This window comes from Pteropus medius, unplaced genomic scaffold (assembly GCF_902729225.1).
Source record: "Pteropus medius unplaced genomic scaffold, Ma_sr-lr_union100, whole genome shotgun sequence".
In the NCBI taxonomy this organism is placed as follows: Eukaryota; Metazoa; Chordata; class Mammalia; order Chiroptera; family Pteropodidae; genus Pteropus; species Pteropus medius.
In genome coordinates, this window is record NW_024351730.1 from 10,387,192 (window position 1) to 10,399,669 (window position 12,478).

General features: G+C 32.5%; 1 protein-coding gene across 4 annotated transcripts in view; it reads left to right on the plus strand.

Moving 5' to 3' along the window:
* The window catches only part of EXOC1 (exocyst complex component 1), a 55,626-nt gene that overhangs the window by 28,692 nt on the left and 14,456 nt on the right, over positions 1–12,478 (plus strand). For all 4 annotated transcript variants that reach the window (XM_039845258.1, XM_039845261.1, XM_039845259.1 and 1 more), the window contains exons 9-10: positions 2,771–2,920; positions 9,274–9,379. In XM_039845258.1, the coding sequence (XP_039701192.1) occupies positions 2,771–2,920; positions 9,274–9,379 (256 nt within the window). The remainder of the gene's footprint in view (positions 1–2,770; positions 2,921–9,273; positions 9,380–12,478) is intronic.

The window sequence follows — 12,478 nt, forward strand, 5'->3', positions numbered from 1 at the left end:
TTCCAGGTGATGATGATCTTAAGAAGCTCTTTGCTGAAGAAAGATTTGAATAGTAATATATTATACACTGTAAAATCCATTTTCAGAAGAGAAAAAGGGTTTTAATTGAAGAGCTTTCCTGACACTAAATTAAATAATATAATTTAACATGTAATGGCCTCGGTAAATAATTGTAGAAGAATATAAATAATAATTTTGAGTCTTGAATCATTAAGAAAAATTAATGAGGAAGATTGTTTTAGAAAACGAAAGAGACCTAATATTGTTTTAATTAAGACTGAATATTTAGAAAATATTTAAAAGGCTATAACAAGTCTGTCAAATGTTCTTTAATCAGTGTAACCAATTATGATACACAATTTGGAGACATTGGTGGATCGAAAACGATATGTTTATACTTAGTTTCTGATACTTGTGATTTAATGGAATCCCAGTGATCCTTCTATTGTGGTCATGAAAAAACATTTCTGTAAAGTAATATTTGTATTGACCTTTGGCAACTATAATTAGAGATCGGTGGCAATACTGGTGTGTTTTACTTAGTATTTTTAATTTTGTTCATGTTTATTGTTAGTCTTTACTTCACAGAAAAGACGTAGGCGCCTAGGCATTTCGAATATGTAGAATAGTTCCATTTTCAACATGGTATTTGTTAGTGCTGGATGATTTTATTGGAAAATGTGATTGTTTTATATTCAGCCAGCCATCCAGAAAAGAATGTTCACGCAAGTGTATGCTCCCTTATTCAGAACTCTTGGAGTCAGCTGTGTTTTTAGAATTTTTCAGATGTTAGAAAAATAATAGTGTGCATATACTCTATATTATTATATTATATAACCACTTCCGCAGGGTCTGGAGCAGAGCCCTATAATCAAGCACATAATTGTTTCTACAGCAAAAAAAAAAAAAAAAAAAAAGTTACTCTAAACATTATTAATAAATAGCCTCATGTCAGTTTAGGTCTACTTTTGCCATCAAAATAGTTTTGGCATCAAACTGAGTTTTCAGAGCTTTTTAGATTTTAGAATTACAGAAAGGAATCGTGGACCTTATATATATCATATACCTTGTATATTACATCTATGATAGTGTGAATTTCTGTTGCCTCTGCCATCTGGTTCTGGTTGTTTTGAATCAGTCAGTCTTGTTTTCTCATACTTTTCTGCTATCTCTGATTCACTTTTCCAAATTAACCTACGTAGATATCAGTAAGATTAATCTTAAAAGTATATTGGTTCTACACAGTTTTATACATAATTTGAATATAATGGGTCTTTATTTTTAAAAATTTTCATTTTAAATTAGGAATATATTGTTATAAGGAGAAAATTCTCTAACAGACTTTTTTTATAAACTTTAATGAGGAAGGAGCTCAGATAATGATGGTTTTAGTACTTGGTATATCTTGTACTGTCATCTTTCTTACTCTTTATTTCCCTAGGCCAGGAATTTTTTCTTTCTGGATACTCTGTATTTAAAAGAAATTGTTTCTAAAAATCCATTACCACTACATTCTTATTTTGTATATGTAATACAGCATATAAATTAGAAGAAAGAAGTCTCTTAAAACAATTTAAATTCAAGATGTTTATAAGCTAATGTATAACAGCTAGTATAGTGCATATTAATTAGCTTTAGGTTTTACCAGGAAATGAGTTAACAACCCCAAAGTTCCAGCAGTTTGTGTCATTTTAATACAATGTTCACAAAATGCTAATTAATAACTTCTGACTAGGCAAATCAGATTGAGTCAGAATGACTTCAAATAAATGTGTCCTTTTTTGCCTTTTCCTTATTCTTGGGAACTTTTGTTTTCAAGGGGCATCTTCTCCTTTTATCTTCCAACTCCCCATCTCTTAGACACTGCCTTTGAGTTCCATGACAAATGTTAACTAAGTAGCAGAAGAGGAGAGCTAGATTGTTTCAAAAGAAGGTTTTTATTATTTTTTATTTTTTAGATACCTGTTATTAGTAGGCAGTTGCAATTTTTTGGGTAAAATGATTTCATTTGGCATATTTTTAAAAGAAAACAGAAGTGAGACTCACCTGACTAAGATTCTAATTCTTACTTTCCTCCTGTGTGACCTGAGCAAATCACTTTACTCTGAGTTTCAGTTTGTTCTTCTAGAAAGTGAGGTTATTGGATTGGATAATCTACCAGGTCTATATTTTCTAAAACAAAAGTCAGGATATATCATCTATCTAAGACTATATGATAACTTATTAATTTACTTATATAAAAGTCTTATCTAGGTTTAAAAATAAAATCATATAGTGATTAACAAGTTAAAAGAAAAATTAAAATTATATTATCATTAGGGATTATCCTGAAAAGTCCAGGATATAGTCATCTGTAGTCCTTCCTAGTCCTAAAATTCTATATTCTATATATTTTTTATCAGTTTTAAATATTGTAGACTCTAATGGAAATACCATAGATTTGGACATTTATTTGCTTAGTAAACTGTAAAATGATATGGTATGGGAGAAATAAGCTTGATTAAAACATTCATTCTCAACTCCTTTAGAAGATGAAATGAGTAGATGGATTTATCAGAGTACCATTCTTACGTGTTTGATTATCTTATGGTAATGGTGTTCGGTTGGTATTCACAGACTGATAAAAGAAAACAAGTAAGTACTCAGTTTTTATTTTTCTATGTTCTGTTGGTTTTGCTTGGCCACATTTGGTCATCATTTAGAATTTTCAGTTACAACAATGTTTCCTTATACTACCAGTAATATTTATTTACTTATTTACTCACTCTAGGGTCATGATCAGAGTTCAACTCTTGCTCAACACTCTGTTGAATTGACATTACCTAATCATCATCCATTTCATAGAGACTTGCTCCGATATGCCAAGCTGATGGAGTGGCTAAAGAGTACAGATTATGGAAAATATGAGGGACTAACAAAGGTATGGATTTGACATCACTGAGTATAGAGCATAATCTTTTAGAATCAAGAGGCCATGTATTCAGTTCCCCAAGTGACATTTGAAATACTATCATACATTCTTAGCAAAGCAGAAAATAATTGAATTTCTGAGTGTTCATTAACCAGGGAGAACATTTATTTTATTTACTTGGGTAAATAAGAGTTAAATTTTCAATTTCAGTATAATATAGGATTAGGCCATACTGTATATAGCCTGAAGCATCATTTACTCACTCTAGGGTCATGATCAGAGTTCAACTCTTGCTCAACACTCTCTTGAATTGTTAAATGTTATAATTATTTCCTGAGTTTCTTTATGTGCAGTATAGAAACTAGGGAGTATGAAGGTGTGTGAGTGAGGTATTTGCCCTCTGAGAATTTATGATCTGTTCTGTTAAGCAAGTGCAAAGTGCCTCTTTTTTCAGCGAGCATTTCACAATTCCAGGCACATGTGGCCTAACAAAGTTCTAAAGAACTTTAAGTCTGGGAAGAACAATTATACTTAAAACAATCAGCAAAAAATTAAGTACAAAACTGAAAATAAGTTTAAATATATGGCAGTTTAGAGAAGGGAAATCCATGTCCTGAATCCATGGGGGAAAAACTAGGGAAGATATTGGACTAGAATTGAGTTTTAAATAATGAGTGGGGTTAGATTAGATAAGTCAAAAATAAGTGGAAGGGCACGCCAGGGGTGAAGAGCAGGATGTGCAGATAAAGGTGGGAAAATAGGCCCTTTTCCCAGGACATTGAGGAGACAAGCCTGACTAAGGCAAATTTCGTATTCTAGAGCAGACAGAAATTGTGTTGAAAAAGATGAGCTATGAGTTCTAACAGCTTTCCCTACACAAGACAAAAGACTAGATGGGGGGGAATTAATTAAGAACCTAATGTAATAATTCAAATGAAGTGAAATCTTGAACCAGGACAACGGTGATAGGAATAGAAAGAGAATATAAACCAAAAGAGAAAATCCAAAGACCGGAGGGAAAGGTCGATGCCAGATTGCCAGGCGTGGAGGTTAGAAGAGCTGTAGCATATATCACAATGTCAGCAACTGGGGAAAGTAAGAATCATTTATTCATGTGTTCATTCAGCAAATGAATTGAATACCTATTACATACCGAACTAACACTGTTGTAAATGCTGGAGTTATAGCACTGAAAGAAACAGGCAAACGTTTGCCTTCTGAGAGGGCATATTGTGTTGGAGAAAGACTGACAAAAAAAAAAAAGATATATATGTTAAAAAGTGCTGCTGAGTGCTCTGGAGAAAATTAAGCAGGAATTCCAGGTCTGGGGAAAGGTTACAGTTTCAAATAGGATGGTCAAAGAAGGCATCATGAGAGGTGGCATTTGAGCACAGATTTTATAATCAGGGGCAGGTGGTGGGAGCCACCTGGAGAAAGCTTTCAAGGGGCAGTGCACACGCCCTAAGGCAAGAGCATGCCTGTGTGCTTGAGGAGCAGTGAGGGGGCCCGTGTGGTTGGAGCACAGTGAACAAGGGACAGGACCTTAGAAGGGCAGGTGAGAGAGAGAAGATGAGGTGGGGCACTGCAGATCTGGAGCAGACTCTGCACCATAAGATTTTGGCTTTTACTGTGAGGGAGATGGGGGGAAAGGGATATTGGCGGGTTTTGAGCAGTGGAATGACGTGGTCTGACTTAGATTTAATAAATGGCCATTGTAGCCGGAAGCCATGGATATAGTGTTTTTCTGGCATTTATGCTGTGACCTTTAGTATTAGAATTAACCTTGTCATTTAGGGAGCTAAAGAGTTGATCTCTAACATAAATATATAAATAGCTTTATTTATATATTACATGTAAGAGCAGTTTACTTAAAATCTGAAATACTGTGAGTGACATGTAGAATCTTATCTGTAAGTTTTACAAATTTGGAGTTTAAAAATAAAAAACCCAAGTAATGCATAAGCTATTTTAATAACTAGTAAATTTAATTATGTGGAAAATACAGCCTTAAAAGATGTTCTTGAATTTGATAGAATTATGTGTTTTGTCTCTGTGGAGTGAGAATATTGGAATTATTAATGTAAAGGCTTATCCCCTCCACCCATGTGCATGTGGCAAAAACTTCCTAACAAAGAATTTAGATAACATTTTATCCTACTTTTTGCTAGTTTTGCTAGCATAAATTATTCCTACTTTTTGCATAGTTTTATTCAGAAGGTAGAGCTATCTTTCAGAGTGTTTTATAAGTGGAGATTATTCTCTCTCAGGCAATTAATGTTTCTATATGAACCCATTTTGTCTTTATATTTATTGAAATAATTATTGTAGCTCCTATGCAGTAGCATTAGTTCATGTCTCATGAGAAGGCAGAGAACCAGTTAGGTAGAAATTTATGATAAGTATGATGGAAGAAAAAGACAGATTGTACATTCTTACCAATGTATTAACATCAACATATTTGGCAATAGGACATTCTTATATATCAGTCTTCGTGTATTGTCTCTTAAAAGTGCCTTTGCCTATTTAAAGTAAAATCTGGCTTCCTCTACTTCTAAACTGAGATCATAAGATAGGGGACATAAACCTTGGAAAAATAAATAATATTTATAAACTATAATAAAAATGCTTTTCACAAAGCATGTAAATATCCCGAGGAGTTTATATACATCTTATCTGGCTAGCCATTTTAGGCAAGATTATTTTTGTTCCTCAGAATTAGTCTTCTAAGTGTTATGCAACTCTACTGTTATGTTATATTTTGTTTTGTTTTCATTCTACAGAATTCTGATTTGGAGATAACTTAAGGAAAAATATTTACATTACTGGAATTCTTTGCCTTTTGAAGTTTTAGGAGGATTCATATTTTGAATAATTAAACATTATTATATCTCCTTAAGAGTTTTGGGCCAACAAGTGCTTTGTCCCTTAGTGAATATTCAAATAAGTAATCAATAAGCTTTTTGCCTAATTGTGTTCTCAGTGAGTATTATTGCCTTATCTTTATATATAATGCAATATTCATAAATGTAATTTAAAGTGAAGAAACAAGACTATAGCCAACCTAGTGATGATTTATGGAATCATTCTTTGCTCACAGTATATTTTGGATTGACAATATTAATCAGATTTTTTAAATGAAGTTGACTTATTTCCCAAGAATGTTACTTGATCCTGTGGTTTGAACTTTTGACAGACTGCATTTTACCTCATAATCTAATTTGTTTGCTGAAGTGTTATTAAAAACAGGAAGTTTATTTAAAAAGATGAAGGAAGAAAGGAATAAAAGAATGAAAGAAAGACACATGCAACCAAGAGTTTCTTTAGTAAAAAATAATAATAATAATTAAATCCAGATACTATTTGCATTCGGTTGGGTGTACACACTTTTTTCTGATAACTGGAAAAGCCTGTCTCAAATTTTTTAGGTAAGAGTCATTAAGCACTGGAATCTATTTGGAATCTAAGGAAAGCACTGAGTTGGGGTATACATAAATAGAGGCTATGGGAAATAGAGGTGCCTTGGTCATGTAATGAGCTCAGCTGCCCACATTTCCTCCTCCCCAAGACTACAACCCCTATGTTTGCATTATGCAGGGGTTATATAGGTAGGGCAGTTAATAACAGAGGCGGTCCATCCCTGCCTGTGTGGGAAATGAGCTTTCCCCTCCTCATTACCTCCTGATGTTGACAGTCAGTCTTGAAGATTACTCAGACATCTTCCCTCACCCACAGGTCTATACTTATGGAATTTGCCATTTTGTTTAAAGGAAAAGTAAAATTTAGAGGTCTCCATAAGACTCTATAGTCAGCACAAAATAAAGTTGAAAGGACTGCCTGAGATAATATTTAAATTCATGATAGTTAAGTTTTAAGTTAGGTGCTGTATACAAGGTGCTAAGAGGAATACTATTCACAGTGAGAGACATCTTTCAGAATTTGGAAAATGAATGAACTGGTACTCACACTTGTCTATGGCATTTCCCACCAGTGAGTTCTATTGAGCACCTGGGAAAAAATCATCCAATAATTTGAATCTCATTGAAAAAGTTCTGCTCGTTGAAAATAGTCTGCTCAATTGACTGTTTTCTAGATACAAAAATAGCTATTTTGTATTTACATTCTCACCAACAGTATATGAGAGTTCCTTTTTCCCCACAACCTCTCCAGCACTTGTTATAGTCTTGTTGATGATAGCCATTCTAACAGGTATGAGATGGTATCTCATTGTGGTTTTGATTTGCAATTCCCTAATAGCTAGTGAGGTTAAGCATCTATTCATATGTCTGTTGGCCATTTGTATGTCTTCTTGGGAGAACTGTCTTTTCAGATCCTCTTCCCATTTTTTAATTGAATTGTTTGGGTTTTTTTTTGTTGTTGAGTTGTATTAGTTCTTTACATATTTTGGATATTAGCCCCTAATCGGAGGTGTGGTTGCTTCTTTGTTTTGTTGATGGTTTCTTTTGCTGTGCAGAAGCTTTTTAGCTTGACATAGTCCCATTCATTTATTTTTGCTTTGACTTCCCTTGCCTTTGAGGTCAAATTCATAAAATCCTCTCTGAATCCAAGGTCTATAAGTTTAGTACCTAGATTTTCTTCTATGCAATTTATTGTTTCAGGTTTTATATTTAGGTCTTTGATCCATTTTGAGGTAATTTTGGTGTGTGGTAAGAGATAGCAGTCTAGTTTCATTCTTTTGCATGCGGCTTTCCAATTTTCCCAGCACCATTTATTAAAGAGGCCTTCTTTTCTCCATTGTATATTTTTGGCTCCTTTGTCAAAAATTATTTGCCCATATATATGGGGTTTATTTCTAGACTCTCAATTCTGTTCCACTGGTCTGTGTGTCTGTTTTTCTGCTGCTACCATGCTGTTTTGATTATTGTTGCTTTGTAGTATAATTTGCAGTCAGGCAGTGTTATACTTCTAGCCTTGTTCTTTTTTCTCTGGACTGCTTTGGCTATTCAGGGTCTTTTGTGATTCCGTTACAAATCTGATGATTTTTTGTTCTATTTTTTTTAATGCCATTTCTATAAGAATTTAAACTTGAAAAATGAGACATTAAAAAAGTGAGCCCAGTAAACTAGGAATTACTTTTTGCTTTTAAAGCTATGCAAGAGTCATGAGAAAGAATTACCCATTTGAGTAACTTTTCTTACAGAGACAGTGTGAATTGAAAAAGCAGTCTATATTATGTTTCATTCAAATACTGTTTCATAAGGATATATCTATAAAATGGGAAACGGTGGTGAACTATGAGTCAGTATACAAATATTTACATGATATATCTTTTGAAAGGTGCACTAGATGTTTATAACAAGGTAAACCTGTTCTAAAACTCAATGTATTAACTTGAAATAATAAAGGAAGTTGAAGCTTGAATCCATGATAAATTTAAAAGAATAGCCAGGTATGGTTTTTCTGCTGTAGATTTATTTATATTTAGTCAAACTATGTGTATGGCATGTAATTTAGTACTTGGAAAACTATATGGTCTCCCACTGTTGAAGAATCCTTCCTGAGAGTATAAAATATTTTTATGTGATGATAAGCAGATATGAAGAAATGAATTTATGTGCTAAATAATAGATGTTTTCATTGGAGCTAAAATAAATTTGTCTATTAAAAATAAATTACTTAATTATGAAAACATATATTAGTTAAATTCTTATTGAAAACAACCTATTTTAGGGTACAGTGAGACTGAATGTACTCCTTTGTTGCCATTGACACCATCCATTGGTATAGTAATTTTAGCGCAACATGGCATCATGGAGGAAAAGTTAGATCCCCATACTCTTTGATCCTATAAGTCCACCTTTAGGAAATTATTCTAAGGAAACAGTTCGTTAGAAATGAAAAGCTTATTGAAACATTGCCAAAAAAGAAGAAAAAAAGAAACATTGCCTATCATATAGCAAAACACTAAAACCACTTAAGTGACCTATGTTAGACAACTGGTTTACTAAATTGTGGTACATCAACAAAGTGCAATACTTTGCAGTCATTAAGGTGTGAGACTGGAGAAATGTGATGGCTCTGACTCATATCCTATACATGTGATTGCAACTATATTTAAAATGTGTGAAATTTAACGTAGAAAAATGAAAATATAAATGTGATTATGTTCTTCATATTTTTGTAAATTGTTAATGTTATGCCTATTTACTTTTTTTTAAGACACAAAATAGCCAACTTTTTATATCCTATGAAATGTATCAAAATTTTAGACTGAAAATTTGAAACAAGCATGAAAGATTTGGGGGGATTTAAAAATGGAAGTTGTTATATTTATTTTATTAATGAGAAGTACATGTTACTTTTAAGAGTTTCATGGATTATTTATCGTGTTATTTTTATTTAAGAATTACATGGATTATTTATCACGACTGTATGAGAGAGAAATTAAAGATTTCTTTGAAGTTGCTAAGATCAAGATGACTGGCACAACTAAAGAAAGCAAGAAGTTTGGTAAGCTTAAGCATCTCAGTTCATTGTTTTCTATTCTATATAAAAATGGTTTTATTTATGACAGCTAATTCTAAGACTTTTTAAGCAAGGAGGAAGAAGATACAGTGGAATTAAGGAAAGAGTAAGTGATGCATTGGTTTGATTTTATAGGTATTTCACAGAAGAAATATGCCTGTAAACATGTTTTTTTTGCTAATTAAAATTCTGCAGTATGTGAATCTGACAGTAATTGTATATTTATGCATTAATTAAAGTATGTATTCATAGGAAAAGCAGTTGGCCAGAGAATGAAGTGCAGTCTAGTAGAGAAAGTATTAGACTTAGAGAGACATGATGAGAGTTAAGTTTCTGACTTCCTAAAAAACCTTTATTTAATAGTTGTGGGCAAATCACTGATCTCTTTCTTAAGTCATTGCTTCCTGCAGGGAAATGAAAGTGATCCCTGGCTTCTTACTTCTCACTGGCTATTTTGAATCAAAAAAAAAAGTTTTTTTCTCTCCTGCCAAGAGGCTATGAATATGTCACCCAAATTTCTCCTGCGACTATACTTTATTTTTCCAAAGAGATATTGTAGAAGCATATTATTTGTTGTTGCTTCTAAATATGCGAAATAGACAAACAAACAAACAAAAACACGTGATTTGAAAGGATAACCAGTGAAAGTATCAAGTTGTGAGGAAAGTGATTTGCCAAGGCCACATTCTGCTCTTGCATGTACCCATCTCTGGAGTTCCTTTTGGATGGAGTTCTGTGCCTATGGAGTCAAAACCTGGCCTTAAGTGGCTACAATGTGTACTCCTCAATGTGTCTGCATAGCTCCCTTTAGAATAATGAGCTTAGCATTTGCTTGTTGAAAGGAGCCTGTGCCCTAAGCAACTTCAGTAATCAAGAAACAGGAATGCAATTGAGAGCTCATCTTTCCATTCTTTTCTTTAGGACAGAGAAGACTGTCTCTAGTGGGTAATTATTTTATAATTCACTGGTTGGCTGGTTTGTTTGTTTTTTTTTTTAATATAACACTAATATATTGATTATACTAGTCTGGACTTTTGAAATGGTTTGAATCTGTGTACAAATTTATTACACTTAGGTAAAGATACTGATGAGGATCTTGGGACAATAGGCTTTCGGAAACAGAAATGCTAACTCATCCTAAAGGTTAATTGTTCTTAAACAGCAGTGTGTTTATATCCTTGTTAATGTTTCACTGTGGATGTGTTATGCTTTTTTTTTTTTTAAGTAAACAGCATATTATTCAATTCATGTTTAATGTTTTCATTTAGTATATTTGTCACCTCTTGCTAGTGGACCATTTTATTTTGAGAGAACTCTTCCACAGTATATGAAAACCGGAGGTAAAAGGGAAATCTTTCTAAAATATCTCCATAAGAGGTCATTAATCTCAGTTTCATGATAGTTTATCAAGCCTAAGATTCACATTTAGCTAAATGACATAATAAAAATATAATTTAAATCAAGTATAATAGTATCTTAATGGTATCATTGCATTAACCTGAAACCTAAATATTTTCTTACCTCTTGAAAAGTTCTTAAATTATCTTGTTGAAAATATTTTCAAATTAACATAATACAAGTATAGAAGGCACTTTTATAGTTTTAAACCTTAAAATTATATCCCTTCTATGTATCTATTAAATAATAAGGGATGAGAGTACTTTGTGATGGTTGATGATACCAGAAAATTATATAATTTCAGTTATTTTGATTTCAGCTGTAAGAGAAGAAAAACTAATAAACAATTCAAAGGGTGAAAATGGTTTGGTTCATCTTCGAAGATCTAGCTTGTTAGCATTTAAAAATAAATTTCAAGTTAAATACAAATGACTTAAGTTCTAAATAAGGTAGAATATAAATTTTAAAAAATTTAATTATGTTTAAATCCATTTTTAATAGTAATTATAATTAAAATAGAAACCTGAAATTTTAGAAATTTAACTTTTTAATGAGTCAAAATTAGTAATTATAAATAATATTTAAATGTGTTCTGTTTTTCACTTGCTCTGAAAATGCTGGGTCATAGAAGCTAATAAGAATAGAAAGTCAAATTGGATATATGTTATAAAAATAAATTGTGTAGTCAGAGATTAAGGGGACTACTCTCTTTTTGAACCACTCTGGACTCAAGTCTTTTACATCTACTTAGTTCAATAATTCAAAATAATTTAATAGATATATAAAATGCCAGTAAGTATCTTTTCTTTATGAGAAGGTCTTTATGTAGGCCATTGCCTTTTTTGATTATTAGACTTTACTTTGACATCCTCAGAGGAGTTATTTCGACATCCCCAAGGTTGTTATTTTGGTGGGTTTTTTCTCCTATGTATTCTGCAACTGTACGTAATGATATGGCAGGCAAAGGAAATTTAGTAATTATTTTAAAAATCAGTTTTTTCTTCTTACAGCTAAGATAACATACATACACTTATTTTAGTCCATTAACATATACATTTACATAAGCACTGCCTCTCTCATATTTAATATTCTAAAGTCTTAAAAATAGTATATCAAAATCATTTTTTCATTCTGTTTCTCCGCAAAGAAATTTTGTTGATTCCTAATGGAGTCTCAAATAGAAGACTGAATTCATGGCTGGCTGGAAGATTCACTCGTTAAATATTTATTAATTACCTATTATATAATAAGCACTACTAGGTTCTGAGCATGCAGCAATGAGCAGAGACCTTACCCTCATGAAGTTTGTAGTCTACTAGGGATTATTTAAAGATATGTAAAAGTTTATGTTAATATTGTTGCTTGCTGCTGATAAATAATACAAACTTTTTATGAGCCCCAGATTACTACTGTATTCTTTATTGGCTACTGAAAAAAAAAGTATGTGAAGTATTAGGCCTTGCTCTGGAACTGGTGACTTAGTATAGTGACACCTTTAGGCCACCAGAAGGTACTGTTCAGATTGGCCAGCTAGTAGCATTATCCTTGTTTGCCTCTTTAATGTCCAGCCTATATTTCATATTTCCTCGAGCTTCAGGTAGCCAAGGCTAGAAAGATACACTGTCATTGATGTGACAAGTTAGTAGCTTATGCTTGGGCTTTTGCCTGGAAGTATGGCAGTGACAG